Genomic DNA, 20,917 nt, shown 5'->3' with positions numbered 1-20,917 from the left:
TCAAAGACTGGCATAACAACTGACTGACTGTATACAATGGAGTGGAGACTGTCATGACAGTGTCGCTGTATGTGCCGACATCAAAGACTGGCATCACAACTGACTGATTGTATACAATGGAGTGGAGACTGTCATGACAGTGTTGCTGTATGTGCCAACATCAAAGACTGGCATCACAACTGATTGTATCCAATGGAGTGGAGACTGTCATGACAGTGTCGCTGTATGTGCCCACATCAAAGACTGGCATCACAACTGAAATGGAGCTGGAACTCAAAGCTGAGGTCACTGTGAGAGCAAGGTTTCAAGGGACTTAAACTTCCAGACTTTTTTCTGTTTGATTTTTCTGATGATAGATGGGGATGAGAGTGATGACAACACTGCCATGGAGACCCCACATAGGTTTGGAATTTATACACAAGCATGCGGTGTTGGTCAATCAGTCTGAGTTACACTCCTCATGACACATCCATCAAGTTGAAAATACTCAACTGTATGGTCCCAATCTTTCCATGTGAGCACAGAGCTAACAACTCTGAGTAGGAGCTAGCCATGAGCAAAAAAAAAGAGATGTGCTTCTGATGGGTTCAAACCCGTATCTTCCCAACATTAACCATTTTCCCCAAACTACTGGTTATCTCTCTAACTACTACTGTTCATCTCTCAATGTGCTGATATACTAATTGACCAAACAAAAATGTGTGTAAGGGCAAATACTGGAAGCTGGCTGATGCAGGAAAACAAACACTGTTCAGAACTGGTAACTGTCTCACCTCACCACCACAATACAACAAACAACGTACTGCTAAAGTTGTTAGCAGGTGACAGCCCTTGCCGGAAAGGAAATACCGTTGATGTGTACCACTCAGTTTTTGGCCACGGTCGTATGGTGTACTTGACGTTGGGGGGCAAGGCACTGGCTGAGGGCTCAATGTCAAAAATGACAGTGAAGCGGTACTTCTCCTTAGTCTCCTCTCCTAGCAGTTGGTAGAACTGAATGACGTCTTCCTCAGATTCAAAACCCATGACAGTCACTGCAAAACAGAGAAGACAACATCATGATGAAGTGAAAGTAACAAATGCATGATTAACGAGCCATTTACTTTTAGGATCCACACAGCAAACAAGCTCACCCAAGTCATTAAATATTTCTCGGTCCACAAGAGCAGTAAACTATGAGTCTTTATCTCCCTTCATGAATATATGTATGTGGAAGATCCAATATGCATGTAAAAGATCTCATACTTTGTCTCAGTAGTTGTTAGGTTAAGGAAACATGAACACACTGTATGCATCTTCTCCAGAAACTGGAGTAAAGATATCTAAATGGGTACCTCACATAGTTACACAAGGTCTTTTTCAGTCCTGCACTTACTGATGATGCAAACTGTAATACTGTACCAACAAAATCATCCAGTGTAAAAATTATTTTGTGCAAGATTAGATCCACATGGAAAACATACCTCTCTCCTGGCATCATCCATATGGAGTGAGCTGCTACTGTCTGTCCACCAATCTTCAAGTCTATCAAATCTTTTTGATAAATGCAAAACTGTCCTGTTCCAAATGGTCAAAAATAAAAATAAAAGAATAAAAAAACACACACAAAACGAACACAATATTCAATGTATAGTTCTTCTGGTACATTTAACCAAGAACGCAAGATGACACATTTCCTGCATTACTAAAATCTTCTGCTTGCCTACAAACTTTGACATTAAATTTTACAAACTTTGTGTGTGTGTGTGTGTGTGTGTGTGTGTGTGTGTGTGTGTGTGTGTGTGTGTGTGTGTGTGAAAGAGAGAGAGAATTCTTTAGAAACTGTGAAATATAAATATTCTTAGAATAATGTTCATATTTGAGCTCAGATATCCCAGCCTCAAAGTGCATGTGGTAGAGGCAGGAGAAAACATACACACAGTCTTCTTTTAAAGTTTTTGAGCAGTCCCATGGTTTGACTGTCAAACTTGGTGATATTCTTCCCCCAGATTGTTATTCTTTAAGCAAAAAACAAAACCCAAACCTCGAAAATTGCTTTCACAAAAAAAAAGGAAACTAACACACACACACACACATACACACAAATTTAAGAGGACAACAAATTGACCTCTCACATGCAGCAGAAGTGTTCATTTTTCTACAGTTGAGACTGCACTGAACGTAATGGAAAGGTTGAATTATCTCCCTTCGACTGCTTTTTTTTCTTCTTTTATCTTTTTTTTTCTTTTTCCCTCCCTCAGAGCTATTGGGCGTCTATCCAGATACCTTGAAAGAGGAAATATTTTTCCCTGCTATAATCAGTTTGGGTGTTCGTAGGAAAACAAACAAGTGCAAAAGATCAATAGGTGCAATAATTTAGGACGCTAAAAAAAGGACATTACCCAAACTTGTTTGGTTAAATTTTGGATTTTGTTGTTGCGACGAAAAATTATTTTTATGACATGCCATTTAGAAAAAAACTGACTTTGTCAAGTCTTCCTGCTGAGAGTGAATCATCACTTAAGAGTTACATTCATTTCTATTACATATGTTGTTGCGCAAGATTTCTTCTACTTGCTCAAGTCTAGTTATGAGACTTCAATGGAAAGTGATTCTCTGTGTGGGTGGGAGGAGGAAGACTGCAAACAACTATGCTTCATCACACCCAAAGGCCTGTTTGAACAGGTGGTTTCTCAAAATTGTTTTGAAAGAAGACAGCATTAGTAAGTGACAGAGATCCAGAGGAAGAGATTCCCAGACAGAAGGTGCTTGATATTGAAAATCCCTATGGCCAAATGTCTTTGAAGAAGTTTTGGTGACTCACAGGAGCTTTTCAACTGAACAGGTGAGAGAACGATAAGGAGTAAGTATAAAGGACAGAAGATAAGTAAGGTTGGAGAGATCCTTCAAAGTGTGTATGTGGTGATAAGCCAATATAATGAATATAGGGAGTACATATTATACTCCCAGTTTGGTTAAATATATTGGAATGATTGTTTAACCTCCTGCCAGAAACGGCTTTTCATTGGTTAGCAGATGGCCGTCTAATGGTGAGATGTCTTATCACTGAGTTGCCACGATAAAACATTTTAGCCAAGAAGAGCAAACAGATAGGCCTAGTTTGCATCAGTTTGACATGGTAAAATAAATGACACCAAAATGGCAATGTTAATATTGAATTCTGTGATGGAGTCTCCTGTCGGACCGATGGATGAGTAAGCAGGCAGGCTTATCTGTCGGTGTGTGTCCTCATATGGGAGAAGCGGCCGATTCTGGATGCGCAGCACTTCCCACAGGTGTTGCAAGGGAAAACGTCTCCAGAAGTTGAGCTCTGCTTTCTTCGCTCACACTTTGCCAGCGTTCTCTTGTTTTCAAACGTCTTTATGCCACTAGAGCACAGCATCCTCCAGCAAGGGTGGTCAAGGGCATTAGTTTCCCAGAAAGCAATGTCTATGTCAAAGGCTTTGAGGTTTGTCTTCAAGGTGTCCTTAAAGCGCTTGCAGGGTCTTCCAAGTTTGCGGTGGCCTTCCTTCAGCTGGCCATACAAAAGCATCTTTGGGATCCTGCTGTCTGTCATGCGGACAACGTGTCCTGTCCAGCGTAGCTGGCACTGGATCAGCAGGCTTTCAATGCTGGGCAGGCCGCTCCTCTCTAGGACCTGGAGGTTGGAGACCCTGTCTTGCCACTTTATACCGAAGATCTTTTGTAGGCATCTCTGGTGAAACTGCTCAAGTTGTTGAATGTGATGGCGATACATCATCCATGTTTCACAGCAGTACAACAAGGTGGTCAGCACAACAGCTCTGTAGGTTTTGATTTTGGTGCTGAGCCTGATGCCTTTGTTGTTCCACAGCCTGTTGTTGAGTCTGCCAAAGGCAGAGCCGGCCTTGGCGATGCGCAGCGTCACTTCTGCATCAAGGGCTCCGTTGCTGCATAGGGTGCTGCCCAGGTAGCAAAACTTGTCAACTGAGTTGAACTCTGTGTCACTGATCTTGATTGCAGGTGGGGGGGAAGAACTGGCGTTCTGTAAGCCAGCTGGCTGATACATGGACTCAGTCTTGCTGAGGCTGATGGTGAGTCCAAAGCGCCTGCAGGAGGTTGAGAACCTGTCCAGAATGAACTGCATGTCCTCATGGGTGTGTGCAGCAAGCGCGCAGTCATCAGCAAAGAGGAACTCTCTCAACAGTGCCTAAAACACCCTGGACCTGGCGTGGAGTCCCCGCAAGTTGAAAAGTTTGTCATCTGTGTGAAACTGAATGTAGATGCCCCGGTCACAGTCTTGGAAGGTGTCAATCAACATGGCAGAGAAGAGAATGGAGAACAGTGTGGGTGTCAGGACGCAGCCCTGCTTCACTCCATTTACCACAGGGAACGGATCCGACATGTCAGTATTTTCCTGTACTCTTGCCTGCATGCCATCGTGGAATGACGCAATCAGCTGGATTAGGCTCTCTGGGCAGCCAAACTTTAGAAGGATCTTCCACAGACCACGGCGGTTCACCATGTCGAAGGCCTTAGTCAGGTCTACAAAGACCATGTGAAGCTCCTTGTTCTGCTCACGGCACTTCTCTTGCATCTGGCATACGGCAAACACCATGTCACATGTACCCTTCCTGAGTGGAAGCCGCACTGTGCTTCAGGGATGACTGTGTTGGAGACATGGTCAACCAGTCTGTTCAGTATGATGTGGGCGAAGATCTTGCCGGCAATGCAGAGGAGAGAGATTCCATGGACGTTTTGTCTCCCTTCCGTTTATAAATGTGGACAACTGAAGCATCCTTGAAATCCTGGGGGACCTCCCATCTCTCCCAGATAGACTGGAACATGGCGGTCAGCTTGTCTGTCAGCACCTCGCCACCATACTTGTATATGTCAGCCTGGATTCCATCCGCTCCTGGTGCTTTTCCTGACATTGTCAGCTTCAGGGCCTTCCAGGTCTCGGCCTTGGTGGGAGGGGCAGCTAGCGAGTCACTGACTGGTAGCTGTGAGAGGGCTGCAATTACTTCGTCACATACGGACAAGTCCCTATTGAGGAGGGTGTTGAAGTGCTCTGCTGAGCGTGCAAGGATGTCTTATGTCTGTCAGGAGGGTGGTCTGGTCCAAGGCTCGGACAGGGACTGATCCTGTGACCCTTGGCCCATACACAGCTCGGAGACCATCATGGAATATCTTCATGTCATGAGCATCAGCAGCGGACTGAAGCTCTTCAGACTTTGTCTCCCACCAGGTGTTCTTCATCTCACGCAGCAAGAACTGGTTCTTCTTCCTCTGGCAGTCTTTATTGGAAATGTGATCCTGATGCCGAATATGCAGTGTGTTCAGGAGATTGGAGATTCCGGAGTCGTTCTCGTCAAACCAGTCTTTGTGTCTCCTCTGTACAAAGCCGAGTGTGTCAGCTGCTGCTGTGTACACATCATCTCTAAAGGTGCTCCATACCGCTTCTACATCAGTCAATGCAGGAATTTCTTGGAGAGCTGCTTGGATTTGTTGCTGCAGCATGTCCTTGGTGATTGAGAGGCGGTGGATGTTCAGCTTCCTAGGGGGTTTTTGCCTAGCTGGTTTGAGCTTGCATGTATGTCTGATGTTCATCTTGCTGTGTACCAGGTGATGGTCCGACCAACAGATTGCTCCTCTCATTCAGCGTGTAATGGAAACATCGCCTTTGTCCCTCTGCCAGACAATCACATAGTCCAGCATGTGCCACTGCTTGGAGCGGGTGTGCATCCATGTGTTCTTGCACTTGTCTGCTTGTTGGAAGAGGGTGTTGGTGATGGTCAGTCCATGCTGCACACAGAGCGAGAGCAAAAGCAGTCTGTTGGAGTTGCACTTGCCAGTGCTGTGCTGTCCTAGGACTTTTGGCCACAAGGTGAAGTCCACACCGATGCATTGAAATCCCCAAGGATGAGCAGGCTGTCCTTTCTGTCTACTGCTGAAATGGTGCAGCTGAGCTCCTCGTACAAAGCTTCTTTGATGTCATCAGGGTTGGTCATCATCGAGGCATAGCAGCTGATGACTGTGGAGAAGCGATCCTCAGACAGCTTCAGACACTGGGTCATCAACCTATCATTTATCCCACATGGAAGGCTGTCTGGCTGTCATGTAAGTTTGGTTTATATGGCAAAGCGCATGCCTGAGGTTCTTAGGGTGCCATCTGGCTTCCCAATGCAGTAGAAGGTGTAGCCCCCTCCAACTTTCACCGGCAAACCTGGTTTCAATCAGGGCTGCTGTGTCCACCTGGTAGCGATCAAGCATTCTGGCAATGAGCGCTGTGCACCTTTCTGGTCTGTCTCTGTCTAAAAGGGTGCGAACATTCCAGGCACCCAGAGTCAGGGCATGACTCCTGGTTCTTTTCTTCAGTTGTTTTCGACCGCTAGTGTTGGATGTCCAAGTAGGTGCAGTTTCCTACTAGGTACTAGGCGAGGCAGGCTTTGTTCAGGGATCCTTTTATCTCCCCTGAATTCTGTACTCGATGAGTAACCAATGAAAGTGGTGTGAGAGTGGGTAACACGATCTTTTTTTCTTTTTTTGACTTTTTGAAAATTATTCTTGCAGCATTGTTCAAAATCATTTTAAAGCATGACAACAAATCAGAAGGCATGCTTGAAGCCATTTTGTTTTTCTGCTATTATTTCCCCAGGATCATGTGAATATAGTATAAACTCTTGTTTGATTGCTATTAATTCACCACTATTAAATGTTGTTTTGGTTCATTCCTATGAACTCACCATGATCATGTGGACATGATAATCTTCCCTCCTTGTCCACCTACACACACACACACACACACACACCCACACCCACATACCACTTCCTCGCAAATGTTCAAAGAGTAAGGTGTTGACTTGAGCCATGATGCGGTTGACAAGCGTGGAGTTGGGGGCGTACATCATGTGCTGACCTGGCTTCAAAAAGATGAAACCCGCGTCTCGCCCCAAGATGTCAGCATCCCACACAGTTGGCGTTGTCACACCCTTGGCATTCACCGCCTGGACCCATCACCCACACACCTCTTGTGACCATCTCTCTTTACTCTCAACAATATAGAAACAGTCATGCATGACAGTTGTGTCCCACTGACCATCACGACAGCAGGCGAGGCAACTGATGTCTTAACTATCTGGGCTATATTTATCGATGATTATATTATAGTGGAGTGTCTTGCCCCAGTTTCATTCCCACTCTCTTGGCCAAGAGGGCTTTAGGACAGTCAGCATTACGATGGTGTCCCCAAAGATACGTAAACCACAGATGCATGCATGCACAAGTCTCCGTCAATGGACCTCTTCAAGTTAAAATGTGGGTTTTTTCTTTATGCTTCCACATCAAAACCTAGTGTCCTGTCCTAACTTTGAAATGAGGCACTGCATCTGTAACCTCAAGTACAAACACTGATGCCCCAAGGGACACAACTCTGCCACTGATTATATACATTCCCTTTACAAGGTGTATTCATGAGCTGCCCGGCAAGTTTAAAAGCAATACAATTTGATCTAAAGTGCACTAGAGGCTTGACAATAAGTAATGTGTTTTACTGACAGCATGATGTGCTTTATATTGATGATGATGGAGGAGGAGGAGGATGACGATGACGATAATGATGTTGCTTAGTCAGGTCAGGGGCATAGCCCTTGCTACTGGTACCATGGAACCCAGTACTACCTGCCGCATGTAAAGTCTCCCAATGACAGATCAGGCGGAGGAGGAAACCTTTCCCAATGGCTGTGAAGGCTCTCATCCTTGGCTGAAGTCCTAGGAGATGGAACTTCCGAAGAAAAAACCTGCACCTGCCGAGGCCGTTCTACATGTGGCAGTATCTGCACCTGTGGGACTCTTGAGCGTAGGTAGGGACTGCACAACTCCTCTTCACTAAAAAGTCAGCTGTGCTGGTCAGGCAACCAGGCTAATGTCGGAACGACAAGCTAGCCCTTCAACACCCAGCTTTTCTAAACCCTGCGGCGATGGAGAAGTGGTAACAGGGACAGGCAGAGGATGCTGCTGGCATAGTTCCTAGTCACGACTCTGCACACTCTGTGGGGTGATGGTCGTCCACCGTAGACTGGGGCAGATGTAGCACCAGTATCCTCCCACAGCGTCAGAGCAGCCCTTTTTAGGGACAGCACTGCTCTCCACACATGGGGAAGGAGAGAAAAAAGGATCCCTAAACAAAGCCTGCCTCATCTAGTACCTAGTAGGAAACTGCACCTACCAGCAGTCGAAAACAACTGAAGAAAAGAACCAGGAGTCATGCCCTGACTCTGGGTGCTTGGAATGTTCACACCCTTTTGGACAGAGATGACAGACCAGAAAGGTGCACAGCGCTCATTGCTAGAATGTTTGATCGCTACCAGGTGGACACAGCAGCCCTGAGCAAAACCCAGGTTTGCCGGTGAAACCCAGCTGGAGGAAGTTGGAGGGAGCTACACCTTCTACTGCATTGGGAAGCCAGATGGCACCCTAAGAACCTCAGGCATGCGCTTTGCCATATAAACCAAAATTGCACGACAGCTAGACAGCCTTCCACGTGGGATAAACGATAGGCTGATGACCCAGTGTCTGAAGCTGTCTGAGGATCGCTTCTCCACAGTCATCAGCTGCTATGCCTCGACAATGACCAACCCTGATGACATCAAAGAAGCTTTGTACGAGGAGCTCAGCTGCACCATTTCAGCGGTAGACAGAAAGGACAGGCTGATCATCCTTGGGGATTTCAATGCCCGCGTGCGCGTCGGCGTGGACTTCTCCTCATGGCCAAAAGTCCTAGGACAGCACAGCACTGGCAAGTGCAACTCCAACGGACTACTTTTGCTCTTGCTCTGCACGCAGCATGGACTGACCATCACCAACACCCTCTTCCAACAAGCGGACAAGTACAAGAACACATGGATGCACACCCGCTCCAAGCAGTGGCACATGCTGGACTATGTGATTGTCCGGAAGAGGGACAGCGGTGATGTTTCCATTACACGCTGAATGAGAGGAGCAATCTGTTGGTCAGACCATCGCCTGATGCACAGCAAGATGAACATCAGACTTGCATGCAAGCTCCAACCAGCTAGGCAGAAACCCCCTAGGAAGCTGAACATCCACCGCCTCCCAATCACCAAGAACGTGCTGCAGCAGCAAATCCAAGCAGCTCTCCAAGAAATTCCTGCATGGACGTATGTAGAAGAGGTTTGGAGCACCTTTAGAGATGCTGTGTACACAGCAGCAGCTGACACACCTCGGCTTTGTACAGAGGAGCCACAAAGACTGGTTTGACAAGAACGACTCTGGAATCTCCAATCTCCTGAACACACTGCATATTCGGCATCAGGATCACATTTCCGATAAAGACTGCCAGAGGAAGACGGACCAGTTGTTGCAAACCAAGCAACTCATACAGAAAAGGCTGCATGAGATAAAAAAACACCTGGTGGGAGACAAAGTCTGAAGAGCTTCAGTCCGCTGCTGATGCTCACAACATGAAGACCTTCCATGATGGTCTCCGAGCTGTGTATGGGCCAAGAGTTACAGGATCAACCCCTGTCCAAGCCTTGGACCAGACCACCCTCCTGACAGACAAGAAAGACATCCTTGCCTGCTTGGCAGAGCACTTCAACACCCTCCTAAACAGGGACTTGTCCGTATCCGACGAGGTAATTGCAGCCCTCCCAAAGCTACCAGTCAATGACTCACTAGCTGCCCCTCCCACCAAGGCCAAGACCCTGAAGGCCCTGAAGCTGACAATGTCAGGAAAAGCACCAGGAGTGGATGGAATCCAGGCTGACATCTACAAGTATGGAGGCGAGGTGCTAACAGACAAGCTCACCGCCATGTTCCAGTCTATCTCGGAGAGAGGGGAGGTCCCGCAGGATTTCAAGGATGCTTCAATTGTCCACATGTCCAAACGGAAAGGAAACAAAACATCCTGTGATAACCACCGTGGAATCTCTCTCCTCTGCATTGCCGGCAAGATCTTCGCCCGCATCATACTGAACAGACTGGTTGACCATGTCTCCAACACAGTCATCCCTGAAGCACAGTGCGGCTTCCGCTTAGGCAGGGGAACATGTGATATGGCGTTTGCTGTACGCCAGATGCAAGAGAAGTGCCGTGAGCAGAACAAGGAGCTCCACATGGTCTTTGTAGACCTAAATAAGGCCTTCGACATGGTGAACCGCCGTGGTCTGTTGAAGATCCTCCTAAAGTTCGGCTGCCCAGAGAGCCTAATCCAGCTGACTGCGTCATTCCATGATGCAAGCAGACAAGAGTACAGGAAAATACTGACATGTCGGATCCATTCCCTGTGGTAAATGAAGTGAAGCAGGGCTGCGTCCTGGCACCCACACTGTTCTCCATTCTCTTCTCTGCCATGTTGATTGACGCTTTCCAAGACTGTGACCGGGGCATCTACATTCAGTTTCGCACAGATGGCAAACTTTTCAACTTGCAGAGACTCCACGCCAGATCCAGGGTGTTTGAGGCACTGTTGAGAGAGTTCCTCTTTGCTGATGACTATGCGCTTGCTGCACACACCCATGAGGACATGCAGTTCATTATGGACAGGTTCTCAACCTCCTGCAGGCGCTTTGGACTCATCATCAGCTTCAGCAAGACCAAGTCCATGTACCAACCGGCTAGCTCACAGAACGCCAGTGCCTCCCCCCCGCCTGCAATCAAGATCAGTGACACAAGAGATCAAGTCAGTCGATAAGTTTTGCTACCTGAGCAGCACCCTATGCACCAACGGAGCCCTTGATACAGAAGTGACACTGCGCATCGCCAAGGCCATCTCCACCTTTGACAGACTCAACAACAGGCTGTGGAACAACACAGGCATCAGGCTCCGCACCAAAATCAAAACCAACAGAGCTGTTGTGCTGACCACCTTGTCGTACTGCTGTGAAACATGGACAACGTATCGCCATCACATTCAACAACTTGAGCATTTTCACCAGAGATGCCTACAAAAGATCCTTGGCATAAAATGGCAAGACAGGGTCTCCAACCTCCAGGTTCTAAAGAGGAGCGGCCTGCCCAGCATCGAAAGCCTTCTGATCCAGTGCCAGCTACGCTGGACAGGACACATTGTCAGCATGACAGACAGCAGGATCCCAAAGATGCTACTGTATGGCCAGCTGACAGAAGGCCACCGCGAAATTGGCAGACCCTGCAAGCGCTTCATGGACACCTTGAAGACAAACCTCAAAGCCTGTGACATAGACATCGTTTCTTGGGAAACTGATGCCCTTGACCGCTCTCGCTGGAGGATGCTGTGCTCTAGTGGTATAAAGATGTTTGAAAACAAGAGAACGCTGGCCATTAAGAAGCGTGAGCGAAGGAAGCAGGACTCAACTTCTGGAGACGTTTTCCCTTGCAACACCTGTGGGAAGTGCTGCGTATCCAGAATCGGCCTCTTCTCCCATATGAGAACACACACCGACAGATAAGCCTGACTGCCTACTCATCCGTCGGTCCATCAGCAAAACACACAGAAACTGGGCGCCATCTTCAGCTGCTGTCCCGTGGCTGCTCACGGGAAATAAGCACACTGCTTTGTGTGTTGTGTGTACTGTGTGCTGGGCATGTGTGCAGTGATATATCACCCCTCTCTCCCTCTGTCAAGCTAGCCCTTCAACACCCAGCTTTTCTAAACCCTCCCACAGCGTCAGAGCAGCCCTTTTTAGGGACAGCACTGCTCCCCCCACATGGGGAAGGGGAGAAAAAAGGATCCCTAAACAAAGCCTGCCTCATCTAGTGTGTGTGTGTCCATCGAGATCGATGATGACCATCGTTGTCATCCAGCTGGGGGATGGGGGGAGGGTGGTGGTGGGGTGGGGGGGGAGGATGCTCATGAATCTATCTGTGAATGCGCAGATGGCTGAATAGTCCAATCTGCGCACGAAATGTTCGCTGACAGTTGGGGCAGACAAAGACAGGCATACCATTGTCAGGGAGCTTGTTTGCCCGTGACTTTCTGGCCTGCCTCTTCTGAACAGCTGCTGCAGTCCTGTTGGCCTCGCACAACTTGGCGCCTTTGTGCACAGCAGCACGCCATTTGTCACGGTCCACTGCAGATTCCTCCCAGGAGTCAGGGTTGATATCAAACGCTTTCAGAGAGACTTTCAGAGTATCTCTGAAGCGCTTCTTCTGACCTCCGTGTCAGAAGTGCAACTCCAACAGACTGCTTTTGCTCTTGCTCTGTGTGCAACATGGACTGACCATCACCTCATCTAGTACCTAGTAGGAAACTGCACCTACTAGCAGTCGAAAACAACTGAAGAAAAGAACCAGGAGTCATGCCCGGACTCTGGATGCCTGGAATGTTCGCACCCTTTTGGACAGAGACGACAGACCAGAAAGGTGCACAGCGCTCATTGCCAGAATGTTTGATCGCTACCAGGTGGACACAGCAGCCCTGATTGAAACCAGGTTTGCCGGTGAAACCCAGCTGGAGGAAGTAGGAGGGGGCTACACCTTCTACTGCATTGGGAAGCCAGATGGCACCCTAAGAACCTCAGGCGTGGGCTTTGCCATACGAACCAAACTTGCAAGACGGCTTGACAGCCTTCCACGAGGGATAAACGATAGGCTGATGCCCCTACATCTGAAGCTGTCCAAGGACTGCTTCTCCACAGTCATCAGCTGCTATGCCCTGATGTTGACCAACCCTGAGGACATCAAAAAAGCTTTGTTCGAGGAGCTCAGCTGCACCATTTCAGCGGTAGACAGAAAGGACAGGCTGATCATCCTTGGGGATTTCAATGCCCGCGTCGGCGTGGACTTCTCCTCGTGGCCAAAAGTCCTAGGACTGCACAGCACTGGCAAGTGCAACTCCAACAGACTGCTTTTGCTCTTGCTCTGTGTGCAACATGGACTGACCATCACCAACACCCTCTTCCAACAAGCAGACAAGTACAAGAACACATGGATGCACACCCGCTCCAAGCAGTGGCACATGCTGGACTATGTGATTGTCTGGAAGAGGGACAGCGGTGATGTTTCCATTACACGCTGAATGAGAGGAGCAATCTGTTGGTCGGACCATCACCTGATGCACAGCAAGATGAACATCAGACTTGCATGCAAGCTCCAACCAACTAGGCAGAAACCCCCTAGGAAGCTGAACATCCACCGCCTCCCAGTCACCAAGAACGTTCTGCAGCAGCAAATCCAAGCAGCTCTCCAAGAAATTCAAATACACAAAGACTGGTTTGACAAGAACGACTCTGGAATCTCAAAGCTCTTGAACACACTGCATATTCAGCATCAGGATCACATTTCCGATAAAGACTGCCAGAGGAAGACGGACCAGTTGTTGCAAACCAAGCAACTCAAGAATAGGCTGCATGAGATGAAGAACACCTGGTGGGAGACAAAGTCTGAAGAGCTTCAGTCCGCTGCTGATGCTCATGACATGAAGATCTTCCATGATGGTCTCCGAGCTGTGTATGGGCCAAGAGTCAAAGGATCAACCCCTGTCCGAGCCTTGGACCAGACCGCCCTCCTGACAGACAAGAAAGACATCCTTGCCTGCTCGGCAGAGCACTTCAACACCCTCCGAAACAGGGACTTGTCCGTATCCGACAAGGTAATTGCAGCCCTCCAACAGCTACCAGTCAATGACTCACTAGCTGCCCCTCCCACCAAGGCCAAGACCCTGAAGGCCCTGAAGCTGACAACATCAGGAAAAGCACCAGGAGTGGATGGAATCCAGGCTGACATCTACAAGTATGGAGGCGAGGTGCTGACAGACAAGCTGAACGCCATGTTCCAGTCTATCTGGGAGAGAGGGGAGGTCCCGCAGGATTTCAAGGATGCTTCAATTGTCCACATGTCCAAATAGAAAGGAAACAAAACATCCTGTGATAACCACCGTGGAATCTCTCTCCTCTGCATTGCCGGCAAGATCTTCGCCCGCATCATACTGAACAGACTGGCTGACCATGTCTCCAACACAGTCATCCCTGAAGCACAGTGCGGCTTCCGCTCAGACAGGGGAACATGTGATATGGTGTTTGCTTTACGCCAGATGTAAGAGAAGTGCCGTGAGCAGAACAAGGAGCTCCACATGGTCTTTGTAGACCTGACTAAGGCCTTCGACATTGTGAACCGCCGTGGTCTGTGAAAGACCCTTCTAAAGTTCGGCTGCCCAGAGAACCTAATCCAGCTGATTGCGTCATTCCACGATGGCATGCAGGCAAGAGTACAGGAAAATACTGACATGTTGGATCCGTTCCCTGTGGTAAATGGAGTGAAGCAGGGCTGCGTCCTGGCACCCACACTGTTCTCCATTCTCTTCTCTGCCATGCTGATTGACGCTTTCCAAGACTGTGACCGGGGCATCTACATTCAGTTTCGCACAGATAGCAAACTTTTCAACTTGCGGTGACTCCACGCCAGGTCCAGGGTGTTTGAGGCACTGCTGAGAGAGTTCCTCTTTGCTGATAACTATGCGCTTGCTGCACACACCCATGAGGACATGCAGTTCATTATGGACAGGTTCTCAACCTCCTGCAGGCACTTTGGACTCATCATCAGCCTCAGCAAAACCAAGTCCATGTACCAACCAGCTAGCTCACAGAACACCAGTGCCTCCCCCCCGCCTGCAATCAAGATCAGTGATACAGAGATCAAGTCAGTCGATAAATTTTGCTACCTGGGCAACACCCTATGCAGCAACGGAGCCCTTGATGCAGAAGTGACGCTGCGCATCACCAAGGCCAGCTCCGCCTTTGGCAGACTCAACAACAGGCTGTGGAACAACACAGGCATCAGGCTCCACACCAAAATCAAAACCAACAGAGCTGTTGTGCTGACCACCTTGTTGTACTGCTGTGAAACATGGACGACGTATCGCCATCACATTCAACAACTTGAGCAGTTTCACCAGAGATGCCTACAAAAGATCCTTGGCATAAAATGGTAAGACAGGGTCTCCAAACTCCAGGTTCTAAAGAGGAGCGGCCTGCCCAGCATCGAAAGCCTGCTGATCCAGTGCCAGCTACGCTGGACAGGACACGTTGTCCACATGACAGACAGCAAGATCCCAAAGATGCTACTGTATGGCCAGCTGACAGAAGGCCACCGCGAAATTGGAAGACCCTGCAAGCGCTTCATGGACACCTTAAAGACAAACCTCAAAGCCTGTGACATAGACATCGTTTCTTGGGAAACTGATGCCCTTGACCGCTCTCGCTGGAGGATGCTGTGCTCTAGTGGCATAAAGATGTTTGAAAACAAGAGAACGCTGGCCATTAAGGAGAAGCGTGAGCGAAAGAAGCAGGGCTCAACTTCTGGAGACGTTTTCCTTGCAACACCTATGGGAAGTGCTGCGCACCCAGAATCGGCCTCTTCTCCCATATGAGAACACACACCAACAGATAAGCCTGACTGCCTACTCATCCATCGGTCCAACAGGAGACTCCATTATGATGTGCTTTCACACACACACACACACACACACACATGCACACCATAGACATACATATAATACACCAATGGGTCACAGCAAAATACACGGAAACTGGACGCCATCTTCAGCTGTTGTCCCATGGCTGCTCGCGGGAAATAAGCACACTGCTTTGTGTGTTGTGTGTACTGTGTGCTGGGCATGTGTGCAGTGATATATCACCCCTCTCTCCCTCTGTTTGCAAATCTGTTTATAAGTCTGTCCGTCTGTCGCACCAGCATATTTTGTGTGTGTGTGGGGGGGGGGGGTGTGGTTCTCCCAAAGAGAGAGAGAGACAGAGACAGAGAGAGGGAGAGAAAAAACCACATACTAATTTTAGGTTCATGTGCATATTAGAGAGAAAGACAGATTTAATATTTGATATCTGATGAACAACAGAACAACTTTTAGAAAAAAATAGATATTCAACCACACGAAAATGAAAGGCTGAAGAGAATGGAACTGGGCTAGTACAATGTGATGATCTTACAATACAAACACTACTTGTTTTATGTACAGTCCATATCAGTGTTCTTTTCACACAAGCTGACCACTGTATCCATTGAAATGCTATGAGATTAGGACACTGAGAAAGGATTAAGTTTTAGATGTTACGATTGTAATCTCTCTGTCTCAAATACGCTGTGTGTGTGTGTGTGTGTGTGTGTGTGTGTGTGTGTGTGTGTGCGTGCGTGCGTGCGTGCGCGTGCGTGCGCGTGTGCGTGCACGCGCTGGTGCGTGTGCAACAGACACTGCTAATCACCTATCAATGAAACAAAAGTGAGGAAATGCATGAAAACGGAAAAAGCATGGTTTGTGACAGAACGTTTTAAGGAAATATGTCTTATTCAGGATAAAACGAAGGTCAGTTGCAAAGTCATAAAACTAAGCATCTACATCTTGCATTATAGGCACTGATATCAATAAAAAAAATATATAAAAAAATCAGTAGACAGACAGACAGATAGATTCATAGACACATAGATAATAAACCAAAAGCTGTGATTCATACACACATAAAAAGGAGTAGCTTGAGAGAGACAACTGACGACAGAAGATTGAATTATAGGCTATGTATATTACGAAGAAAGCCTGCAAGCAGAAAATGAGTGATGAACAATAAAATATTCTCTTTTATGAAAAGTCTTTCTATTCGTCATTTGCAGTTAAGCAAAAATCTTGTTTGTACAGCCGAATACACAACAGCACACCGTGTCAGGGCCGGGGACAGCAGTCCAAGGTGGCTGAATGGCAACTTCCTGTCCGCCAAATTTTTCCTATCAGTGGTGCTTCCCCACTCCCTCCAGATGTTTATATATCTCAGTGATGCACACACACACATACATACAAACACACCTAAACACAGATACGCACACAACACACACAAGCAAACACACTCCCAAAACACTCACAACACCCACACCACCACACCTGTCCAAGAGAAACCATGATGAAGACCCCAAACAATGGAATCAGGATCTCAGCAACAGTGACACAGAATTTGCGGCGCTGCAGCAGCAAGTTCTTCCAGAGCAGCAGTCCCACCTGGGCCAGGAACCCCGGCCGGCCAGCTGACGCCTGTGCTGATGCTTCAGGCTTCTCCGCAGCGCCCTGCTCCATGTTGGACTGGCTTCTGGTGGTGTCCCCGAGCAGCTGTGTCAAGAGGGTTGGGGGGTTGGGAAGTTGTTCATTATTGAACAGTCAGGTGTACGCCCGTGAGTGAAAAACGCATCCAAATGTACATGTCTGTGTTTGTGAATACCATGTGTGTGTGTGTGTTTGTGTGTGTGTGTGTGGATGGATGTGGGTGTGTACCTGCCTGCACACGTACTGACAATACAGGTTTGTTTTTTCAGAATGAGAGGAATAAATGTAAATTAGGAGTCCAAGCCGGACAGTCAACACCTATGGTGACACTTCAGGTTTCTCTGCAATTATTGTTGTCAGTATGGGGCTCAGAAGGTGGTGTACTGTGTATGTTAAATCAGAAGAAGCACTACTGAACACCACCAAAATGACTCGGCAACAATGCTGAGTCTCATCAAGTGTGAGGTCAAATTGTGGCCTGACACAGGCAGTTCCCTGTGGACTGCCAACACTGAGACTGGACTAACCAGGGTATAGATGAGTATGAGGGACTTGGAATGCAGAAGTAATGCTACTGAAACAATGCAGGTGATGGCACAGTGAAAAAAAAGTCTGTCCTTCATGTTCAAATGAAGACTTGTTACATCAAAAAAATTACATATCTGAAACAATTTACATACGCCTTTGTGCATTGAGATGTCAAAAATTTTTTTAAAGTATCAGGATCAGAAGGAAATCTTATGTTCCCAAAAGGATATCCACAAAGATTTTAGGTTCAAATCTTTCTTTCACTTCTTTCTCTCTTCTCTTTGTTCTGGGTTTAATTAAAGGTGTGTTGTGGTTTTTCTCTTACACTTTGTAAAATCTTCACTGACTGAAGGACAATTTCCTACTCTCATTTTCTGCTACCATCCAGTTGTCAATTCATATATTGTAGCGCACCATGTTCACAAAGTAACTCCTTTCACATGAAGCTGAAATAAAGATCGAATTTGGGAATTACTTTCAATGACGGCACTGCAATGTTGTGTGTAAGGTAATGACATAACTTAGTAGCGATCCAATAGTTTGATGCCAGCTTGAAAGAATAAATTTCACAATGATGTTTTTGTTGAAAACCTTCATTAAACTGCATTCAAGAATATATTTGTCAAGTTCAGTTTACCTTAGATCTTGACCTGTGTGAACGCAACAACCACTGTTTTTCTTTATCTTTAAAACAAATGAAATCATACAAAACAACACTTGCTTTTTGACTCACTTGTGTAAACAAAGTGAGTCTATGTTTTAACCTGGTGTTTGGTTGTGTGTGTGTGTGTGTGTGTGTGTGTGTGTGTGTCCGTGGTAAACTTTAACATTGCCATTTTCTCTGCAAATACTTTGTCAGTTGACACCAAATTTTGCATAAAAATAGGAAAAATTCAGTTCTTTCAGTCATCTTGTTTAAAACAACATTGCGCCTCTGGATGGGCACAAAAAATATAAAAAAGAAGCCAAATTATATGCAAACTGAATCTACTGTTATATTTACATTTTTTATTCTCTAAATTTGGCACTCTGATCTGATATTCTGACACAACAAGAGCAGTCATTTTTATCATTTTTTGTTCAAACAGGAACTTCTTTTGCTAAGCATGGAAGTTATATTTATTTTGCATGTCTTTGGTGCAGATGGTAAAAAAAGGGAAATTAATCTAATTAATGCTAGGGGGCTTAATTTGCTTTAAACTGATCTTTCTCATCTTAAACAATATATTTTGAAATTATACTCAATACATAAAAAGCTTGTGTGTTTTACTCTCAGTGTACAGGGCTTTCACTATGTTCATTCGCCCAAGTGGTCTTTTTCGGAAAATACTAAAATCAATAATAATAATAATAATGGTATTTATATAGCGCTGGATCTTGTGCAGAGACAAATCAAAGCGCTTTCGCACAAGTCATTCACACACATGCATAACTCTAATACTGCAGAAACTAAAGACAAGGAAGGGCAGGCAAGGGGGGCTATTTTGGGAAGAGGTGGGTTTTAAGGCCAGACTTGAAAGAGCTGAGTGTGGAGACTTGACGAAGCGAAAAAGGAAGTTCATTCCAATCGCAAGGTCCAGAAACAGAGAAAGAACGGCGGCCAACAGTCGAGTGTTTGAATCTGGGTATGCGTAAACAGAGTGGATCCGAGGCCGATCGTAGTGAGCGAGATGGAGTGTAGAGGTGAAGGCAGCCGCAGAGATAGGAAGGGGCAGTTTTGTGAATGCATCTATAACATAGAGTGCTGATCTTGTACTTTATTCGGTGTGAGACAGGGAGCCAGTGGAGATGTTGCAAAAGAGGAGTGATGTGCTCAGATCTTTTCTTTCTGAGGACGAGTCGGGCAGCAGAGTTTTGTATGCGCTGAAGGGGCTGAATGGATGAAGCAGGCAGACCAGACAATAAAGAGTTACAGTAGTCAAGGCGAGAGAGAATGAGAGAAACGACAAGTCTAGATGTTGCGTCAGTGGATAGATATTTCCGGACGGCACTGATGCGTCGCAGTTTACAGTAGCAGGACTGACATGTCTGACTGATAAATTTTTGCATGGACAGTGTATTGTCAAGGACAACACCGAGGTTCCTGACTGACGTGGAAAGAGGGATGGATGTACTGCCAAGTTTGATTGTGTCAATTGTGATGGAAGACAGTTTTTGTTTAGTTCCTATGATCATTGCTTCAGTTTTGTCTGCGTTCAATTGTAACTTATTTCGAGTCATCCAGTTTTGAATGTCCAGGAAGCAGTTGGATGTTTCTTGCAAGAGCGACAACAATTTTTCAGGGGTATCACTCTTCTGGAGTTGAGTGTCATCAGCATAAGAATGATGACTGATATTATGGCGGTTGATAATTTCAGCGAGAGGAGCAGTGTACAGTGTGAAGAGCACTGGGCCTAAAACAGATCCCTGTGGGACTCCATGTTCGATTTTAACGGGTTCAGATTGGAAATGATCAACAGTGACAGACTGGAATCGATCAGTGAGATAAGATTTGAACCAGTTTAGAACAGTGCCGTTGATACCAAATGTAAAATGAAGACGGGAAAGAAGGATTGAATGGTCTATCGTATCAAAGGCGGCTGACAAGTCGAGGAGAGTGAGAAGGGAAATTTTTCCCGAGTCGGACGCTATCAGTAGATTGTTCAGAATGTGGAGGAGAGTGGTTTCGGTGCTATGGTCAGCGCGATAGGCAGACTGAAATGGGTGGATGAGATTGTTGAAACAAAGGTGGTTGTTAAGCTGCTTGAGGACAGCTTTTTCGAGGAGTTTGGACATGAATGGAAGATTAGAAACTGGTCGATAGTTTTTCAAAATGTTTGCGTCAAGGTTGGGTTTCTTCAGAAGAGGCCGGACGATTGCAGTTTTGAAAGTGGATGGAAATGTTCCAGTGAGAAGGGATGAGTTGACAATATTAGTGATTGTGGGGAGAAGATGTGAGACAATGGGAAGGAAGAAAAAGGTCCGGGAGTTGAGACAGGTGTGGCAGGAGTAGGAAGCGGAGCAGAGGCTATAACTGGCACGGGGGATACATTGCAGTTCGGAATATTGTCATCAGAGGGGGCAATGTCACGGAAAGTAAAAATGTTAGCAGGAACACATGTGTTGAGGTTGGAAGCAGCACAAACAGCGCCGCATGAAGTGGATCTGTCAACACACACAGGTGTACTGTCAGTAGTGCTGTTGGGGGTCTGTACGGAAACGTCAGTTTTGATGGGCTTTTGTTTTCTCTTTCCTGCTCAGCGAGTTCGTCTTCGCGGCAGGCAAGCGCCAATGCCTGTTCCTCGCAGGCGCACAACTAGGTCAGGGGTCAACGGTGCAGGTTTGATAGCAAACAGTTCAGTGCGCGAGTACAGATCAAAGGGAGGGACGTTGCGCTCACCTTGACAAAGGTTG

At 46.8% G+C, this 20,917-nt stretch overlaps 1 protein-coding gene across 1 annotated transcript in view; it reads right to left on the bottom strand.

Annotated features, from left to right (window-relative positions):
* Positions 1-17,133, bottom strand: part of LOC143299411 (phospholipid-transporting ATPase ABCA3-like) — an 85,309-nt gene extending 68,176 nt beyond the window's left edge. Inside the window, exons 1-3 of the mRNA XM_076612595.1 lie at positions 16,841-17,133; positions 6,785-6,965; positions 804-1,034 (exon numbers count right to left, since the gene is read on the bottom strand). Of these exons, the coding sequence (XP_076468710.1) occupies positions 804-1,034; positions 6,785-6,965; positions 16,841-17,029 (601 nt within the window). The 5' untranslated portion in view covers positions 17,030-17,133. The remainder of the gene's footprint in view (positions 1-803; positions 1,035-6,784; positions 6,966-16,840) is intronic.
* Positions 17,134-20,917: the final 3,784 nt, after the last annotated feature.

The sequence above is a fragment of the Babylonia areolata genome, chromosome 25 (genome assembly GCF_041734735.1).
Source record: "Babylonia areolata isolate BAREFJ2019XMU chromosome 25, ASM4173473v1, whole genome shotgun sequence".
NCBI classification, from domain to species: Eukaryota; Metazoa; Mollusca; class Gastropoda; order Neogastropoda; family Buccinidae; genus Babylonia; species Babylonia areolata.
This window is presented reverse-complemented; position numbering and strand designations above follow the sequence as displayed.